This window comes from Heloderma suspectum, chromosome 3 (assembly GCF_057233095.1).
Source record: "Heloderma suspectum isolate Gila_16-S chromosome 3, 16-S_ref, whole genome shotgun sequence".
Lineage (NCBI taxonomy): Eukaryota > Metazoa > Chordata > Lepidosauria > Squamata > Helodermatidae > Heloderma > Heloderma suspectum.
Genome location: NC_139460.1, coordinates 59,371,882 through 59,393,043, shown reverse-complemented (window position 1 = coordinate 59,393,043; position 21,162 = coordinate 59,371,882). Strand labels below are relative to the sequence as shown.

At 42.6% G+C, this 21,162-nt stretch overlaps 1 protein-coding gene across 1 annotated transcript in view; it reads right to left on the bottom strand.

Annotated features, from left to right (window-relative positions):
* The window catches only part of EPHA3 (EPH receptor A3), a 357,009-nt gene that overhangs the window by 66,553 nt on the left and 269,294 nt on the right, over positions 1–21,162 (bottom strand). Inside the window, exons 8-10 of the mRNA XM_084843389.1 lie at positions 16,890–16,992; positions 15,848–15,915; positions 1,517–1,642 (exon numbers count right to left, since the gene is read on the bottom strand). Of these exons, the coding sequence (XP_084699515.1) occupies positions 1,517–1,642; positions 15,848–15,915; positions 16,890–16,992 (297 nt within the window). The remainder of the gene's footprint in view (positions 1–1,516; positions 1,643–15,847; positions 15,916–16,889; positions 16,993–21,162) is intronic.

Sequence of the window (21,162 nt, the reverse complement as noted above, 5' to 3'; positions counted from 1 at the left end):
GGGGAAGGTGTACACAGAAATGCACATATTAATGCAAATAATGCTTAAAAACATATTAAGGAAAATTGCTTGACAATGCATATATATTAGGGAAAAGGGCATACAGAAATGCACATATTGGGAGACGTGCACATGAAAATGTGCACAAATTTTTTTAAAATTGGAAACTGATGTAGAAACGGGACAAAATTAATTTAATGTGCAAAAACGAGAAACTGAACAAAACCAACGTTGACAGATTCACCCATCCCTACAGGTAGTACAACTCACTGATGAAGGGTATCCTCTTAGCAGAGGCTACATATCTTGGTGGCTTTCAGACAGATTATTATGCTGTGGCTTAGCTTTATTGATCTTGAGGTAAACTGAAACTTCCAAAATTTTACTAGTTGGTGTACACAAATAATACATCTAGAGCTAATCACTATTAGAGACACAATACCAACTGAGAGAGACCATAGATGTGAAGCAATGCATCTCATTTCATGTTACTGCAATATTTTGCAACAACATTATATAAATGTAGAGATGCTCGAGGAATTCGACCTTTGCAGATTGCTATACAAAATGACCTGATCCAGAGCTCTTGGATGTAGCTATCCGCCGGATTTTACATTTCCCTGAATGTCAGAGCACAGTTCTTGCCAGTATAAAAGTGTCAACATGCACATTTAAATACATATTTTGAGAGGATATTTTACATTTTATTTTTTAAAATCACAATTTTACAATGGCAATGAAATGAAACAGAATTATGGGTAAAACATTCAAAAGTCGCACAGTCAGGAAACAGACAGGCTCACCAATTACAGGTTCTACATATAAATGTAGAAAAAGAAACAGGAACCTATGAGTTTGCCCAAGGCAAGGGACAGATCTGACTAATAGCTGGCCTCTGTATTTTCAGAATACGGGGGGTAAGCCATTGCTTCCTTGTCTGTGAATCCTAGGTGTGATATCTGCAGCACCTAGCAATAACTAAGTTATCCAGTCTGCAATCTCCATCCTGAGGTTGGGTCTAAAATTCTGACCTCCTGGCCACATCTGGACCAATTTATGGAATTTTCCATTTCTTCCTCCATCCCCTGCTTTTACTGATGGACGTTCTGGAGAACTCAAAAGCTTGCACACTATTTTGTGACATTTGGTTGGACCTGGTAAAGGTATTACCCAGCTGTGGGGCCTGGAGTTTTGTCTCATGGTCCAATACCATGGTCATTGCTTTGTGTGTATAGTAAATACGATGCTTGAAAAAGACTTCCAGAATATTATTTCAATGCAGGCAGTGCACAGTTGAACTTTATGATGCCTGGGAAAAGACAGTTAGATTTGTCAGTCAGGATGATTTTGCCAAATTCAGCATGCAAATATAAAGAACTTTCAATAACTGTTTGCTTTGCATCTGTATGGGAAGTTTTCTTAACCAAAATATCTGCATCCAAAAGGTCCAGCTGCAGTGGATAGGCTGAAATGGCACAGTGATTCTCAGTAGAGAGGACATTATAAGTATCCTTACCTGCCCCAACGACTTTGTCAATGGCTATGCTGGAAGAATCTAGCTCCTTGGCAAATTCATGGACAGCTTGATTGGGATCTTCATATGTATGCGGGTCCACATACGTTCTAAGGCCTGGGAGCTTTACTGTTTAGAAGAAAGCCAGAGAGACAAGTGCAACATCAGTAAAAATGATAATATATGCAAAATCTAGTGAATGTATTACAAAATTCCAGTTAAAAACTTAAAAAGAAATTGCTAAAAGAGAAATGTCAGGAAATCCGACAATGGGGCTCCAGCAGGTCACCTGTTTTGACCCTAGTATGATAGAAGTGGAGAAAATGAATAGAGAGAAAAAAATACTGTATCCCAGTGAGACTGATTGGCAGTAGAGTCAGGACAGACAAAAGCCCTGTTCAGATGTTCACCTGAGCATGAGCTGGCTAGCGGTGTGTAGGAGGCAGGGCTGTGCACCCAAGCCCTGTCTCCGAGATCCCCGGGCATGGGCTCCTCTAGAAATCTTTGTGTGTTTAACACGAAGTTCTGAAAGGGGGTTCTAAGCACATTTGTCTGATCAGACCTAGAAGCCTCTGCACGATCAGGAACCCTGTCTTATCAGGGTTTCCAAATGTGACAAGGGTGCTAAGCACGTTCAGCCAAATGTGCTCAAAACCCATTTTCAGAACTCTGTGCTCAATGTGTGAAGGTTTGTAGAGGACCCAGGGAAATGGGGGCTGGTGTTTGTGTGCACATGTTAGCCAGTGCACTTTCAGGCAAATGCTGGAACAGGCTAAAATAAAGTATTTCTTCACATAACATATAAATGTAACGGAATTCACTGTCATAAGATGTGGTAATGGCCAGTGTCTTTAAAGGGATGTTAGACAAATTTGAGAGCACATGTCTACGAATGGTTATTACCAATGGTGGCTGAGTGTCTACATTCCAACACAGTATACCCCTGAATATCAGTTGCTTGCTGAGGGACAAATGTCAAGGAATACCAATCAAAACCTCCTTGTTGTACTACTTCGTGGAAGCGCTAGGTTTGCCACTGGATGTAGGAAACAAGTTGTTGGGTTAAATCAGGGCTGGGCAACTTGTGGCCCTTGTTTTGGCCTACAGGTTTTGAACTACAGCATCCATCTGTCCTAGCCAGCATAGCCAATGGTGAGGGTCGATGAAGATTGTAGGCTTAAACATCTGGAAGGTCACAAGTTGCCCATCCCTGGACCCTGAGGATGTTGGGTCTGATTCGGCAGGTCTCTTTTTCTGCTCTTATTTCACCTACCAGGCCAGCTGCTGCAAAAATTTAATCAAATCACAGAAGCTGACTCCCTAGTGCTAATTGCCTCTGACACAATTTAAGGATCCTTTTGGAACAGAGAGGCTGTGTTTTTGCCCAATATAACATGCTGATGTGTTTCCTTCAGGACTGTGTGGTTAAACAGCCATCTCAATAAAACTTCCTGAACAACAGCAACAATTAAGATGCACACACATACACACACCCCTACTGGCAACATATTGCTATAGGGTTAAAGATCTCGTAAATGCTCCCTGCCATCCATGCTGGTTGCATGTTACAGACTCTCTCCTGCCCCTAATTTATATTATATATCTATATTTATATATCAGCACTTTTAAAACCTCTGACTGAGAGTGGAGACTTTTGTTTTGGATTTTTTTTTTATGCTAACCCCAGAAGTTTTGTGTTATCATCAGGTGACTGGTGGCTGCAAGGAGAATAATCGCTTCTCACCAATTACTAAAGAGCAATCCATATAGTAAGCAGATTCTGTCATGAGCAGCAGCAGATAATAAACACATGAGCATGTGCTAAGCTGTGCTACTTTACAGCTCCTTCTGTGCAAGCGGCATCATTTCCATTTTACCAGCATGAATTGCCCTACAGGTAGCAAAGGAGTCGAAGGGACTTGGCCAGATGTGGGCAAACAGAGATGATCTGAGGAGGTGAAATATATTTCTGCTCCTTTGAAGTGATATTATAGGATTTGAAATAAGGCTGCAGGGAACAGTTCACAGCTGAGGCTTTTTCTCAAGCAATTCAGAATCAACAGACTGAAATAAACCAGCTGCTGTGGACTGAAGTGCAGAAAGTTTATTGCAGTCACAGAAGTTATTTTATCCTGTTGCCACTAACCCAGGAGAATTTTGCTTTCTGGATGTGCTGTTACCAGTTCTGCACCAACTAACTCCAGAAGAGTTGGTTGGGTTTACACTTCCCTAGTGGCAATTTGAGGAAAACAAATTAACCATGGCGGGTCCAGAAGTAGCATCAAACATTCCAGGGTGGGTGGGGAACCATAACCAAAAGAATAGTGTGGATAGTTATGGGATATTCACTTTAACTACTAATGCAGGAAACACATTTTTATTCAGACAGGCCTTTGACACATAAGCTGGTCTGTTGGTGAAGGGATTTTTAATTGGTTGGTGCTTTCATTGTTATTGGTTTTTTTCTTTTATTCTTGTATTTTTAATTGAATTTTTAATTTATTTGTTTTTATGTTTTGTTTTAATTAAGATTTTGTTTATAATCTGGATTTTATTGTTCGTGGCTTTGAGTGCCATTTTTTGGCAAAAAAGTGAGATATAAATTAAATGAATGAATGAATAACATATCCGAGTAGGGTAACCTTCTCGAAAGCAAAAGCTTCAACACAACTTTTTAACTGAAAGGAAGCAGAAGATTAGCAGAGGATTTGATTTGAACCAGGACTCAGCGATGTTTGGTTCAAAAACCTGTTTTGAATGTCAGACTTCTGCCCTGGAATCTATTTAAAAGTAATAAAGAGGACCACCTCTGAATATATTCAGAGTACATTTCTATCACCACCTAATAGTCCAGCCTACTCATGACATATGACACATCTGATATTAGGGGAGGGAGCATATTTTCCTGTTTGGCTTCCAGGCATTCTTGATCATCAGAATCTCTCACTTTAGAAACATACTTTCCATCCTGGCATGAAATAAACTCTGTGAATAGATCAGGAACTGTTAAATCAACAATGAAACGGTTGCTCCAGGAGCAGAATATTTAATAATGAAGATACCATGGGAATAAAATAAGAGTTAAATTAGGTGTTTAAAAATACTGGAGAAATATTGCCAGAAATCATAAATATCCTGACAGCAATGGTTTTTCTGATCCATAACTCGTTTTTTGGGGGGTGGATTCTCAGAGAATCAGCAGTTCTTTCTCACGTGTTAGCATGCTGAAGCAGAAAAATACTGAAGAGGTCCAATCCACAGGAATTTCACCACTGTGACTAATTTAGAAATAGTGATTGTGACATTCCACTGGATGAGGGTTGGGAGAAAATTTTTGACCTGTTATTTGTCCATGACACTTTTAAAATGGCTGTTTCTGTTTTATAACCTAATTAAATTTGAATAATGATGGGGCACATCATGAGGTCTTTCTAAATGTGTAGCCTACTAGCCCAGTGTGTTAACTGTCAGTGTGCGGCCTTAAGTAGCTGGATATCACAGCGTGTATGTTTGCAATAAAGAAAGCACAGGCATGCTCCCGAGCAGAAAGGCTCTAGAGAAAAACAATTTGAAGTTCCAGTTGCCCCAGCACAACTGTAACTAGGCAGAGGTTTTAATTTCTGCAGCCACGCGCAAACCACATAAAAGGAGTCGGCAATGTTAATTCAAGTTGCAGATGACATCTCTGCAATGCATCAACAGTGTTTCTGCTATGTGAACAAAATTAGGAATGCATGAATATCCTATTCCTTCACCTGAAAATGAATTTGGGGGCACTCAAACATTTTACTCAAACCTCAAAAGTCCATGAGGTTCCAGGGTCTTCCAGGGTGTTCATGTCTCCTGCTGTACATGGAAGAAGCCCCATGACAACAAGTGGCAGAAAACAACAGGGTATGTGTCATGTACGTGTGCACATGTAATCAGGACTAAGGGCCTGCTCGAGGTGAGCTATGCTTCTTGCCCCTGTTTTGCTTGTAGAAATTAAGTTTCAAGCATCCCTACTCAATTCCTTGTAATACCCCTAGGAAAAGAAAACATTATAAAGGGGATCAGTTAAATATAGAGCAGTCTGGGTTGTAGATTGGACTGTAAGAGCTGGAGCAGATGTAAGCTTATATGGCTCTTAAGTAAAGTTAAAAGATCAGGAACAGGCAGTGGGACTCTCACCCAAGCCCATACTCTCCGACATGCACATTCTTCTCCCACTCCCCACCTTTACACTTGTTCAGCATATTCAACCAATATTAGCAAAGCACAAGTACATTAGTTCAACCACATCCAGAGGTATTCACAACTAGCAAAAGAGTGCTGGGTGTGTCTCTGTGTTGGAGAAAACCCCATGTGGTACCTAGGATTATGAATGCAAAATCACATTTCACATATCAGAATCCAGCATCACATATGAGCTGTTGAACAGATGGCATGCACTGTAGCAGCCCTCATCTTTATTTCAGAGGGCGGGGGGCTCTTTGGGCAAAGGTAGGGTCAGTCGCCATAATCTGTTAGGGATCCTTGCATGCAGCAATGCACATGTATTTCATGTGAAGGATCTGTAGGTGGGTGCTCAAGTTACTAGAGGCAAGATTAGAAATGTGACTTGATCACCATATTTTTACACTGCGCACAATGGGATGGGGTTGCTGCCAAAAATGTTCTTTACAGGACTCAATGAAATTCATCTTTTTTCACATATAAGAATATGGTCCTTCACCAGTATAAGGCATCATTTGTTGTTGCACAGTCAGCGGGCAATGATAAATCCTGCACTGTGGCCAGCTGTTGAGACTGGTTAGTGAGAAACATTGCTCAGCATTCAGTGATATCAGAAAACAAGGCCATACTTAGCAGGCCTTCCTCTTTTGAGAAACTGTTCTCAAGTTTACTGAGAACAATTCAGATCATGCTTATTCGTGGAAGATTTATTCTAAGTAACATATTTTTCCTTGATCTGAAACACCTGTCATGAAATGACAACATTAAACAATCTAGATACCTGGAATACAGATTTGACAATAGCTGAAAATAAAGATGTAGGTGGCTTTTCCTTTTCCTTAGCAGAAAGCACTTCTGGTCACCCAAATCAGGGCATCCACCTTTAACTGATCCCCCTACCTACTTAATCTTGTCAGGGGGATACAGAGGGGCTTATTTATTTATTTAGCACCATCAATGCACATGGCACTGTACAAAATAAAGATGCTTCTCAGGGTTGGGAGACCATCTGGAAAAGAATGGGATATGGGACGAGAGGCTGTGGAAGATAGGAGATATCAGCAAAGGTCAGGTGTGCCGACTCAAGTGAGCAGAAGCACTTTCTCATAAAAGCAAAGCCCCCTTTGGATACAATCCATAGAAATGGCATTTTAAAGGCAGGTCATGTTTAAAAGTTTTATTATTACTTTGGCTTCATTGATTATGATTTCATCTAAAGTGTCCTATGACAGGGTCCAGGATTTGACAAAAGCATCTTAGCATTCCCTGATGGTTCTAGCCTTCGGAATGTGATGACACCCATCATCGGAAGCAGCAGAAAAACAGTTTGGATTTGAATTGAGAGAGAATGAAAAGGAGGGAGGGAGAGAGAGAGAGTTGAGATCTGTGATTTGGCTAAAGGTGAAATTTGGGAGTTGATGCATGGTTAGTGGGTTTACTGCTTCCTGTAGGGATGTTGATTTGCTCCTGATATGCTCTGCTTGTATATGTGGAAGTGTCAGGTTCCCAGCTATCATGCCTGACCCAGACTAGGATGACTCACTGGATGATGATGATTCTGAGATCACGGAGTCCAATGACCCTGAGCATCATCCTACACTGGGACCCCTAGGACCTCCAGAGAAGTTACATCAGGTCCTCTGGTACTGGAGGACACTGAGGAACCGCTGGATGAGGCACCTGAGGACTATACATCTCCTGTAGAATTTGAGGAGGAGGCTGAGCATCTTTGTTGTTGTTGTTCAGTCGTTAAGTCGTGTCCGACTCTTCGTGACCCCATGGACCATAGCACGCCAGGCCTTCCTGTCCTCCACTCTCTCCCGGAGTGTGCTCAAGTTCATATTCATTGCATCGGTGATGCTATCCAGCCATCTCATCCTCTGCTGTCCCCTTCTCCTTTTGCCTTCAATCTCTCCCAGTATCAGGGTCTTTTCCAGTGACTTTTCTCTTCGCATTAGGTGGCCAAAATATTTGAGCTTCAGTTTCAGTATCTGTCCTTCCAATGAGCACTCAGGGTTGATTTCCTTTAGGATGGACTGATTTGACCTCCTTGCAGTCCAGGGGACTTGTAACAGTCTTCTCCAGCACCACAGTTCGAAAGCATCAATTCTTCGGCGCTCAGCCTTCCTTATAGTCCAGCTCTCACAGCCATACATTACTACTGGGAAAACCATCGCTTTGATTATATGGACCTTTGTCGGCAAGGTGATGTCTCTGCTTCTTACTATGCTGTCTAGGTCTGCCATAGCTTTCCTCCCAAGGGGCAAGTGTCTTTTAATTTCATGGCTACAGTCACCGTCTGCGGTGATCTTGGAGCCCAAGAAAATAAAATCTGTCACTGCTTCCATTTCTTCCCCTTCTATATGCCAGGAAGTGATGGAGCCAGATGCCATGATCTTCGTTTTTTTAATGTTGAGTTTCAAACCAGCTTTCGCACTCTCCACTTTCACCCTCAAAAAGAGGCTCTCTAGATCCTCTTCGCTTTCTGCCATTAGGGTGGTATCGTCTGCGTGTCTGAGGTTGTTGATAATTCTCCTGGCAATCTTAATTCCAAGCTGTGATTCACCAACCTGGCATTTCTCATGATGACAATATGCAGGCTTGTCGTACTCCTTTCCCAATTTTGAACCACTCAGTTGCTCCATGTCTGGTTCTTACTGTTGCTTCTTGACCCTCGTACAGGTTTCTCAGGAGACAGGTAAGGTGATCTGGTACTCCCATCTCTTTCAGAATTTGCCACAGTTTGTTGTGATCCACACAATCAAAGGCTTTAGCGTAGTCAATGAAGCAGAAAGAGACTTATTTCTGGAATTCTCTTGCTTTCTCCATGATCCAGCGAATGTTGGCGATTTGATAGGGATGCCAAAGCATTTGGTCCCCCGAAATTGTTGGTGAAATTCTCCGCCCCCCCGGGACGTGACTTACCTCCCTCGAATGTCCCTCTCGGTGGTGGGTCCTGGCGGCGGTTCGGCAGCGTTTCGTCAGGGGTGAGGGCGGCGGCCGGTCTTCCGACCAGCTGCCGCCGCCGCCATTACAAAATAAAGTAAAAAAAAAAAAACCATCCGTGATAGGCTATGTAACGATTAATGCAGCCTATCATGGCTAGATTTCCAAAGTCAGCCGTGATAGCCTACGTTTATCGTTACGTAGCCTATCACGGGTGACTTTGGGAAAAAAAAAAGTGCGTACGCAAATGGCGGCGCCCATGGGCGCCGCCATTTGCGTTCCTTATTTGATCCCGGCTAGTCTACGTAAAGATTTACGTAGACTACGGTGAAAATAAGGGCGCTTCTCCCCGGCCTGAATTTCGGCCAGGCGAGGCGGGGCGCCTCCCCCCCGGCCTGAATTTCGGCCGGGCGAGGCGGGGCGCCTCCCCCCCGGCCTGAACTTCAGGGGGAGAACCGAAGTGCCTCCCCCCCACCGCGAAGCAAGCTGCGGGACCAGGTAAGTCCCTTTCGTACATCACTACGATTTGATATCTAGTTCCTCTGCCTCTTCGAAACCCTGCTTGTACTTCCAGTAGTTCTCGGTTCACATACTGCTGAAGCCTAGCTTGTAGGCTTTTGAGCATAACCTTGCTGGCATGTGAAATGAGCGCAATTGTACGGTAGTATGAACACTCTTTGGCATTGCCCTTCTTTGGAATTGGCATGTAAACGGATCTTTTCCAGTCTTGTGGCCACTGTTGAGTGTTCCAAATTTGTTGGCATATTGAGTGCAGCACTTTAACAGCATCCTCTTTTAGGATTTTAAATAGCTCAGCTGCAATACTGTCATCTCCGCTAGCTTTGTTGTTGTCAAGGGCTCCTTGGAGGCCTCTCTCAGTCTAATCCAGTAGCCAAGTCCAGACAAAGACAAATGGATTCTTTTCAAAGCTTTATTCCTCTTTTATAACTTAACAACTCTACCGTTAGCAACTAGTTACGAATAGCAGAGTACCTATGCCCTAAGTTGGAACAGTTGGTCCCCGTTTGAAAAGGAATTACTGGCAGACCCCTGAACTTAAGGACTAGGGAGAGTCCCTCCCCTTTTCCCTTGGATCCACTGGGCGCAGCCGTTGTTTGTGCGCCAACCGGGCACTACGCCTCCTTTCTGCACCCTCCATTTGGCGCCGCTCTCTGTGTCGGCGTCGCGCGTCCATCAAGTCTGCTTCCCGTGCTCTGTCACTCCCTGGACTGCTATCGAAGCTAGGAATGCTGGTGGGAGGAATCTCCGTCAGCTGTTGGCCCTGGGAAAGAGGAGTGCACTCCTCTCCCAGGAGCGACTGCTCTTCCTCAGAATCAGAACTACTCTGGGATTCTATGGTCTCAGTGTCCACCCTGACAGTTGTTACTAATGCTTCCTAAGGCCCACTTGACTTCACTCTCTAGGGTGTCCGGCTCAAGTTCAGTGAGCGCACTATCATGGCTATCAGGGACATTCAGATCTTTCCTGTATAGTTCTTCTGTGTATTCTTTCCACCTCTTCTTAATCTCATCTGCTTCTGTTAGGTCCCTGCCTTCTTTGTCCTGTATCATGCCCGTCTTTGCACAAAACGTTCCCTTGAGATCTCCGATTTTCTTGAAAAGATCTCTAGTCTTTCCCATTCTATTGTGTTCCTCGATTTCTTTTCATTGTTCATTTAAGAAAGCCATCTTGTCCCTCCTTGCTATTCTCTGGAACTCTGCATTCAGTTGGATATATCTTCCCCTTTCTCCTTTCCTTTTCGCTTCCCTTCTTTCCTCAGCTACTTGTAAAGCCTCATCAGACAGCCACTTGGCTTTCTTGCATTTCTTTTTCTTTGGGATGGATTGAGTTGCTGCCTCCTGAACAATGTTACGGACCTCTGTCCATAGTTCCTCAGTCACTCTGTTTATCAGGTCTAATCCCTTAAATGTATTCCTCACCTCCACTGTATATTTATAAGGGATATGATTGAGATCATACCTGAACGGTTTAGTGGTTTTCCCTACGTTCTTCAATTTCAGCCGAAATTTTGCAACAAGCAGCTCATGATCTGAGCCACAGTCAGCTCCAGGTCTTGTTTTTATTGACTGTATAGAGCTTCTCCATCTTTGTCTGCAAAGGACATCATCAATCTGATTTCAATATTGACCATCTGGTGATGTCCATGTGCAGAGTCGCCTCTTGTGCTGTTGGAAAAAGAGTGTTTGCTATGATCAGCGTGTTCTCTTGACAAAACTCTATTAGCCTTTGTCCTGCTTCATATTGTACACCAAGGCCATGCTTGCCTGTTATCCCGGTGATTTCTTGACTTCCTACTTTAGCATTCCAATCCCCTATGATGAAAAGGACATCTTTTTTTGGTGTTAGTTCTAGAAGGTGTTGTAGGTCTTCATAAGGCAGTGATCCATGAAGGGGGGCTGAGCATTTACCTATCCCTAGAATATGCCACCCCTTCATGGATCACTGCCTTGTTGTGGCGAAGGGGCTTGCGTAACTCAGTGAAGCCATAAGCTATGCCGTGCAGGGTCACCCAAGACGGACAGGTCATGGCAGAGGGTTCTGACAAAATGTGGTCCACTGGAGAAGGAAATGGCAACCCACTCCAGTATTCTTGCCAAGAAAACCCCATGGAACGTATCACAAGGCTAAAAGATATGATGCCGGAAGATGAGCCCCTCAGGTCGGAAGGTGTCCAATATGCTACTGGGGAAGAGCAGAGGGTATTTCCAAGTAGCGCCAGAAAGAGTGAAGCGGCTGGGCCAAACCCGAAAGGACACTCAGCTGTGGATGTGTCTGGCGGTGAAAAGAAAATCCGATGCTGTAAAGAACAATATTGTTTAGGAACCTGGAATGTCAGATCAATGAATCAAGGTAAGCTGGAGGTGGTCAAACATGAGATGGCAAGATTGAACATCGACATCTTGGGAATCAGTGAACTAAAATGGACAGGCATGGGCGAATTTAATTCAGGTGACCATCATATCTACTATTGTGGGCAAGAATCCCTTAGAAGAAATGGAGTAGCACTCATAGTCAACAAAAGGGTGGGAAAAGCAGTACTGGGGTACAATCTGAAAAATGATAGAATGATCTCAGTACGAATCCAAGGCAAACCATTCAACATCACAGTAATTCAAGTCTATGCCCCAACCACTGAGGCCGAAGAAGCTGAGGTTGATCGGTTCTATGAAGACCTACAACACCTTCTAGAACTAACACCAAAAAAAGATGTCCTCTTCATCATAGGGGATTGGAATGCTAAAGTAGGAAGTCAAAAAAATCACCGGGATAACAGGCAGGCATGGCCTTGGTGTACAAAATGAAGGAGGACAAAAGCTAATAGAGTTTTGCCAAGAGAACATGCTGATCATAGCAAACACTCTTTTCCAACAGCACAAGAGGCGACTCTACACATGGACGTCACCAGATGGTCAATATCGAAATCAGATTGATTATGTCCTTTGCAGCCAAAGATGGAGAAGCTCCATACAGTCAGTAAAAACAAGACCTGGAGCTGACTGTGGCTCAGATCATGAGCTGCTTCTTGCAAAATTTCGGCTGAAATTGAAGAACGTCGGGAAAACCACTAAACCGTTCAGGTATGACCTCAGTCATATCCCTTCTGAATATACAGTGGAGGTGAGGAATAGATTTCAGGGATTAGACCTGATAGACAGAGTGCCTGAGGAACTATGGACGGAGGTCCGTAACATTGTTCAGGAGGCAGCAACGAAATCCGTCCCAAAGAAAAAGAAATGCAAGAAAGCCAAGTGGCTGTCTGATGAGGCTTTACAAGTAGCTGAGGAAAGAAGGGAAGCGAAAAGCAAGGGAGAAAGGGGAAGATATACCCAACTGAATGCAGAGTTCCAGAGAATAGCAAGGAGAGACAAGAAGGCCTTCTTAAATGAACAATGCAAAGAAATCAAGGAAAACAACAGAATGGGGAAGACTAGAGATCTCTTCAAGAAAATCGGAGATCTCAAGGGAACGTTTTGTGCAAAGACGGGCATGATAAAGGACAAAGAAGGCAGGGACCTAACAGAAGCAGATGAGATTAAGAAGAGGTGGCAAGAATACACAGAAGAACTATACAGGAAAGATCTGAATGTCCCTGATAGCCATGATAGTGCGGTCACTGAACTTGAGCCGGACATCCTACAGAGTGATGTCAAGTGGGCCTTAGGAAGCATTAGTAACAACAAAGCTAGCGGAGATGACAGTATTCCAGCCGAGCTATTTAAAATCCTAAAAGATGATGCTGTTAAAGTGCTGCATTCAATATGCCAACAAATCTGGAACACTCAACAGTGGCCACAAGACTGGAAAAGGTCAGTTTACATTCCAATTCCAAAGAAGGGCAATGCCAAAGAGTGTTCAAACTACCGCACAATTGCGCTCATTTCACATGCCAGCAAGGTGATGCTCAAAATCCTACAAGCTAGGCTTCAGCAGTATGCGAACCGAGAACTACCGGAAGTACAAGCTGGGTTTAGAAGGGGCAGAGGAACTAGAGATCAAATCGCCAACATTCGCTGCATCATGGAGAAAGCAAGAGAATTCCAGAAAAACGTCTATTTCTGCTTCATTGACTACGCTAAAGCCTTTGATTGTGTGGATCACAACAAACTGTGGCAAATTCTGAAAGTGATGGGAATACCAGACCACCTTACCCGTCTCCTGAGAAACCTGTACGAGGGTCAAGAAGCAACAGTAAGAACCAGACATGGAACAACTGATTGGTTCAAAATTGGGAAAGGAGTACGACAAGGCTGCATATTGTCGCCCTGCTTATTTAACTTATATGCAGAGTACATCATGAGAAATGCCGGGTTGGATGAATCACAGGTCGGAATTAAGATTGCCGGGAGAATTATCAACAACCTCCGATATGCAGACGATACCACCCTAATGGCAGAAAGCGAAGAGGATCTCAAGAGCCTCTTGTTGAGGGTGAAAGAGGAGAGTGCAAAAGCTGGTTTGAAACTCAACATTAAAAAAACGAAGATCATGGCATCTGGCCCCATCACTTCCTGGCATATAGAAGGGGAAGAAATGGAAGCAGTGACAGATTTTACTTTCTTGGGCTCCAAGATCACCGCAGACGGTGACTGTAGCCATGAAATTAAAAGACGCTTGCTCCTTGGGAGGAAAGCTATGGCAAACCTAGACAGCATAGTAAGAAGCAGAGACATCACCTTGCCGACAAAGGTCCGTCTAATCAAAGCTATGGTTTTCCCAGTAGTAATGTATGGCTGTGAGAGCTGGACTATAAGGAAGGCTGAGCGCCGAAGAATTGATGCTTTCGAACTGTGGTGCTGGAGAAGACTCTTACGAGTCCCCTGGACTGCAAGGAGGTCAAATCAGTCCATCCTAAAGGAAATCAACCCTGAGTGCTCATTGGAAGGACAGAAAATGAAGCTGAAGCTCCAATATTTTGGCCACCTAATGCGAAGAGAAAACTCCCTGGAAAAGACCCTGATGCTGGGAAAGACTGAAGGCAAAAGGAGAAGGGGACGGCAGAGGATGAGATGGCTAGATAGCATCACGGATGCAATGAATATGAACTTGAGCACGCTCCTGGAGACAGCGCAGGACAGGAAGGCCTGGCGTGCTATGGTCCATGGGGTCACGAAGAGTCGGACACGACTGAACGGCTGAACAACAACAACAAGAATATGCCAGCTCCAAAAGGTAGAGGCACAGACTACCATCTAGTAAACCTTCCTCATGAGGAAGATGTTTTACATAAGCCTGTGATGAAATTCAGCTGAGCCCCAAGTGGGTCTCTGGAAGCTTTGGTTATATTGATTCTCAGTTGGAACTTGAGAGCTTTTGGAAACAACACCTTACCTCAGCTTCCAGTGCTTTATACTCTTGTTTCCTTGACCCTACCTTGAACTTCGACCTCCATGCTACTGACCTGTAGACTCCTGCCTGACTCTGCTTTTGGACTGTGTTTTCACTTCACTGATTTCCTGGAGTTTGACCTTGGCTGCATTTCAGACCTTGCTTCTGGAAACCACCTACTTGCCTTGTAAAACTGTGCCAGCGCATTCGGCCCCCTGAAATTGGTGGAGAAACGGTCTGCCACCCCCCCGCCACCCCCGGGACAGGACTTACCTTGGTCGAATATCCCTGGCGGCAGCGGCTCCGGTTCGGCAGCGGTGCGGCGGCTGAACTTCCAACCGGCTGCCACCGCCGCCATTTCCAAGTAAAAAAAAAAAAAGCAAACGTGATAGGCTATGTAACGCTATTTGCGTTGCCCTTATTTTTGCCGTAGTCTACGTAAACATTGACATAGACTACAGCGACCAAATAAGGAACGGGAATGGCGGCTCCCTATGGGGGCCGCCATTCGCGTACGCGCTTTTTTTTTTTTTTTTAAAGTCACCTGTGATAGGCTACGTGACGATTCACGTAGCCTATCACGGCTGACTTTGCAAATCTTGCCGTGATAGGCTACGTGAATCGTCACGTAGCCTATCAGGGGACGTGTTTTTTTTTTTTCTTTCATTGCAATGGCGGGGGCGGCAGCCGGTCGAAAGACCGGCTGCCGCTCCCGCCCCGCTCGAACACCAGACGAACCGCCAGCCGGACCCGCCGCCGGGAGGGACATTCAGGGAAGGTAAGTCCCGTCCCGGGGGGGGCGGGGGGCGGAGGATTTCTCCCCGAAACTTGTTCGGGGGGCCGAACACGTTGGCGCTCGGCCCCCCAAAGTTTCGGGGAGAAATTCTCCGCCATCCCTATTCCTGTGCTCTCTCATCCAAAGGATCTAAAGCTGCAATCGTAAAGACATTCTCAAGGGAGTAAGTCCCAATGAACACAGTGGAACTTAGCACTGATTAAACATAGACAGGATTGTGCTGTGAATCTTGCAATGCTGTCGCAAAATCCTCTTGTTGCTGTAAAAAGTGAGGAGCATGTAACATTGGTGATTCTTCCAGTCTCAATAACAATCTCTTAAATATAACACAAGCTCCTTGTATTCTTTGTTTTGTGAGGCATGGAGCTGAGGAAGTAAAGAAAAAGAAGCTGGATCAAGTGTAAATTAGTAAGATCTCTTTTAACACAAAACATTCCATCTCATTAATTGTAGTTTAATCTGAGTTTGTTCAGAGTACATAGAAATTTAGTTAACACAATAAAAGACATGATGTAGTTTTTGTAACTTACAATGCCCATTACCAAAATACAGCCTCTTCTCATCAGCTCCATGTTTTGATTTACTATGTCCACAGAATCTACAAGTAATAAAAGGCAAAAATATCAGAAACCCAACATTTTATACACTGCTTGCATGTAAAAACAGAATGAAATGTGTTCCCTGAACAATTAAGTACCTGTTAGAAACTTTAGTACCATTTACATTCTCTGAACCCTACAGAGCTGAGATATGTTCTGAGGGAGTTTGAGGAAATTGGCTAATGAGACGATATGTTGATTTTTGACCCCTCCAGTTTAGTTTTACAATTGCCTGAGAATGTGTTTATAGCTGTTTTTAACAAGTTCTGTAGGACCTGTGCTACTATAGTTAGTAGCCTCATTACTGTGCGTAGCTCTGCCATGATTTCCTGCTCTACAGATGAGGTGGAGGCCTAAAAAATAGGGATGGATGGATGGATCAGTCTGTTTCTGGTCTGTGTCAGTTTCTCATGTGTTCATTCATAACTCTGTTCTTCTCTGCATTAATCTGTGATTTTTGAAAATTCACACAAGAATGTATTTAAATGTACATTTTGAACAGATTTCCTTACAAAATATATAACTTTAAATGAATTCGCTTTCAATGAATGTATTTCTAAGAGCGCAATCCTATGTATGTATAGACAGAAAAAAGTCCACAACTCTGAGCAATTCCCAGCCAGCATGGATGGGGAAATTTATTCTGTCTAAACATCCATAGGATTGTGCCCTAAATTTTATCCTAAAATATGCATTTTATTGGTATTTTGGTACAATTTTTGAGCTGAGAAATGCTAATGCACTGCAAAATTTGAATAAGTGCAGAATTCAAAAGATAAACGTATTCCTATCTGCAAATTAATCCAGGAAGTTCAGATCAGGTCAGTTTGCTTCAAAATGTGGACCCAACGAAATCCTTGTGCATCCCAACTAACCCTTCCTGTTCGTGGGAGTGTATCAGTGACAGTGCTTATTATTCCAATGCAGCATTGAAGAAATGGAAATAGATGTACAAAACAAATAATGAACTAACCTCCCAATCAGGATGTAAACCACAATTGTGAGCAGAATAATTGCTACTGCAGCTGAAACAGCAATCATTACAACCTGGCTATTCTCACTGGAGATGGAGAAAGCTAGAAGTTAAAAGGAAATAAGAATAAAAAGCATTAAATATATAATCTCTGACAAATGCAGGCAGCAGATAAGTGAAGTCAACTGCATCAATTTGTTCTTAACTTAGGAATGACTTCCTGCCGAACTAAAATACTATTTACTCTACCAAATAGAAAAGAGAAGAGAAGCTCCTGTGGATCTATTTATGAATTGCAATGGCCAAGGAAAACAAACTATATTGGGTTGGATACAAAGAAGTGCAACCAGAACTTTGCTCCCACAACAGGCCTTCCCTGGCTCCTCCTCACTACGGCCCCTTCACCTCCAGCAAATGCCACTACTGAGGATCTCTGACCTTCTGGAATGATGAAGCATGGGAGGTTGCAGTGGGAGGGGGAAATCTCTTCTTGATCATCCCAGAGTGCAGGACACGGAATAATGGGCCCAAGTTACAGGAAGCCAGATTCCGGCTGAACATCAGGAAAAATGTCCTGACTGCTAGAGCAATACGACAATGGAACCAATTACCTAGGGAGGTGGTGGGCTCTCCCACACTGGAGGTATTCAAGATGAGGCTGGCGCTGGGCAGCCATCTGTCAGGGATGCTTTGACTTGGATTCCTGCACTGAGCAGGGGGTTGGACGTGATGGTCTTATAGACCCGTTTCTATTCTATGGTTCTATGAAATCAACAGAATTTGAAGGGAGGGCTGCCTTTTCCAGCTTTGGATCCAGCTTTGGATCCATTAGGATGATGATATTTTGTGGATGACTGAAAATTTTATAAAAGTACATTTAAAAAGAAAAAAAATACAATGTAAGTGCAGAAGTAATATGGTAGATTAAACAGGTCAATATTTCATGTGCAATTTTCCTTAATAAAGTATGGGGCTCAGAGAATTTTCATACATGAGGCTTAACTCAGCTTTGTTTTAATTCAGCTCCTAAAACAAATGACAAATGAAAAGCCTACAATAGCTGCACATTTGAGTACTATTCCATTTCTCTGCCACAATTTCCCCTAAAGCCAGTGGGTTTAAAAGTGCTTAATGTTGCCTGGCTCATATCCAAATTGTCAAATACTATTCATGGGCTATGACTTCAAAAGTTCTTAAAACATAAGAATATTGAAATCCAATTCATGATTGTAAAGTTACCAGTTAGAATCTGTTCCAAAATAAAATTAGGATAATAAAGAATAATAGTCTGCTGTCTGTTCTACAAAGTCCTCTATCACCTTCATCCTGTCCATTTGTCAAGCATCCATATACCTACATGTTTATTCCAGTTAACACAACACAAAAACATATTTCTTTGCCATATACTCCCATAAAGAATACCATGAATGAATGATGGTTAATGCTTTCTGTGCATCATACAATATATACCATAGGCTCAAGGTCACTGCAATAGTCATTTGTTAACTAAAGCCGGGAGCTCAGCTAATTTCCAGAAACACTTGGAATTTTTAAAAGCTCACAAATCTCAAAAATTCAAACATGTCAAGTGCAAGATTGCTTGGCCTGCTGCTAAATTTCTCTGTTTATTTTTGAGACATCATACTTTCCAAACAGAACATTTCTTAAACTTCAGACACTCAGGCCCTATGAGAAACCTGTAAGAAAAAGTTACCACTACAGTATCTGTGGTATAATCTATGTTATGCTATAACTTTGGAATTCCGCTCTCTTTCCCCAAAATTCATATGTCTAACAAATTAATCAAGGCTAACTACATATTATTGCTTGAGTGGTACTGTATGTTTATAGTTGAGATGGAGAGATTGAATGTTAACTTGTTCAAATATTTTCAATAATTCTATCAAGGGAAGTTAGTCTGAGATCTAATTGTTTGATTTGGAGAGCTGAATGATAGCCATTAAAGTTTTAAAATAGAGCACGAAAGCTACAATCCCATACTCACTTTCCTGGAAGTCTCACTGAACTCAGTGGGACTTACTTCTGAGTAGAAATGCTTAGGACGGGACTGTTAATTATCTAAATTTCAAAGGGTCTGCTGGCCTGAGATTTTTAAATTTTTTTTGACTGTTAGTCTTAAGTGCAAGCAAGAATACTATATATTTTCTGGTTAGAAAAGGTTCATTTTAGGATTATCTGCAGGAAGTTTTGTGAGTCAGGCTTTTTCTAGAAAACAGTCAAGACACAAAGGGCAGAATCTAATGGGCTGCTTATGCCCCTGCAGATTCTCTTCCATCCTGCCAATTGCGTTGCACAAGCAACTCCCACCACTTCCGCAATAGCGATTTAGCACTTCTGGGGACAACCAGAAACAAGCAGAAACACTCATTTCTGGGAGGAGGAATAAGGGAGATCCACCAACCAGCCTTCTTCCAGAAATGAATGTTTCCATTCATTTCAGGGCTTCCCCTAGGAAGTGCTAAACCTCCCTTGAATACACAGCAGGTTCTGCTTATGATACAGAACTGGTGGGACCCACCACTTCCAGAATGGAATTGGCAGGGTGTAAAGTAATTAGCGGCCCCTTGGATTCTGCCCGACAAGCTACTTAAGGTCAGTGAGGTCAGTGGTATGTGCTTGCCCTGTGGAATGTCTGACTTTACCCCCTTTGAACGACTGACTCCTATGCCTTATCACAAACTGTCTTCCAGTTTCAAAAGCAGTCATGTGGTATCAGATGGCAATTGTTGCTGTTTGAGAAACAGCCCTAAGTCTGTCTTTTGTATGGACCTGGGGAAATGGTGTTTTTTGGCAGGGGGTGGGGGTTTGTGCGTGGTGAAATTAATGATCATATTACACTGGTTCTCTCTCATCTGTACTGGCTCCCAATTAGTTTCTGGTCCCAATTCAAAGTGCTAGGTTTAACCTATATAGCTCTACATGGCTTGGGACCTCAGTATCTGATGGTAAACCTCTTCTCATATGTACCTTAAGGTTATCCATGGAAGCCTTTCTTTAAGTGCCACCTCATTCTAAGGTTCAGAGGGTAAAAACAAGGGCCTTTTTTGGTGTTAGTCCCACAGCTCTGGGATGCTCTACCAAAGGAAGCTGGCCTGGCACCTACACTGCTACCTTTCTGGTGCCAAGCTAAGCCTTTTCTGTTTTTCCAGGCTTTTTAAAGTATTTCAGTTTTTTGGTGTTTCAGATCTATTATTTTAGTCCCTGCCATGTAATTTTAATTTTTATACGTTATTTTAGTTTTTGTAGTTGTATTTTATGCGGTGTTGCTGTACCTCAGTTTTATATTGTTGATTGATTTTATTTGTATTTTGGGGTTGTTGTTATTATTATATTTTAAATTGTATAATTGCTAGAGAAAATTATTTTATGAGATATTAAATTAATAAAGATGAATGTTACTAATTATTTATTGGAGGCCAGGGTTTCGCATTTTAAAAATCTTGTTTAGGGATGCTCTTGAGCACAACCAACTTATGTCTCTGGCCTCCAACACTGTTGCAAAATCTGGAGGCCAAAGACATAACTTGGTTTTCCCAACAGTGTCCCTGTATTTTTGAAATGCAGTCAATAAACCTATTTCTCTGTCCCTGGTGTCTTCCTCCCTCTTGTTCTTTTTGTCTTTTTCTTTACCAGACTAGAGCTGCCACAGAGACTGCTTCTTTGACAATAAAGAAAAGGACTAGACATCAAAGAACTCTGGATAACCTTACATGACTTTACTAAATGAACACCTTCATGCAGGAAAAGGACAACATCCTGTAGAGTATATGAACAGTAAATCACAGAATTGCATGATATGATTTGCCTTTGTATCTCTGAATGCTGCCTTAACATAAGTGTGCATATCTCAGATCACTTCTGTAACAACCAATTAATTTTCTAATTAGATGTCACAAGGTTAATAAAGATTTTGAATGGCTGCCTTAAAAATATACATTTTAGCAGTGCTATTAAATATTTAAAGAAGAAAACAAATCCGGATAAATTATATTTTGAAAGAACAGTTCAGTAAGAATTTTGCAACTCACAGATCATTCTCTTAACTACTATGCTACACTGGTATTTTATATATCCACATGCATATGTAGGCCTATATATTTCTATTTGCACATAAAGTAATCAAGTTGACTTCCATTGGAATAGCTTAGCCTGGATTTGTTCACTCACTTTTTACAGAACTGAGACAATGTGGTTGCCAGCCAGTTGCATTCCTGTGCTTTTTTGTATTGTCCTCTCATCTTTTATCAGAACT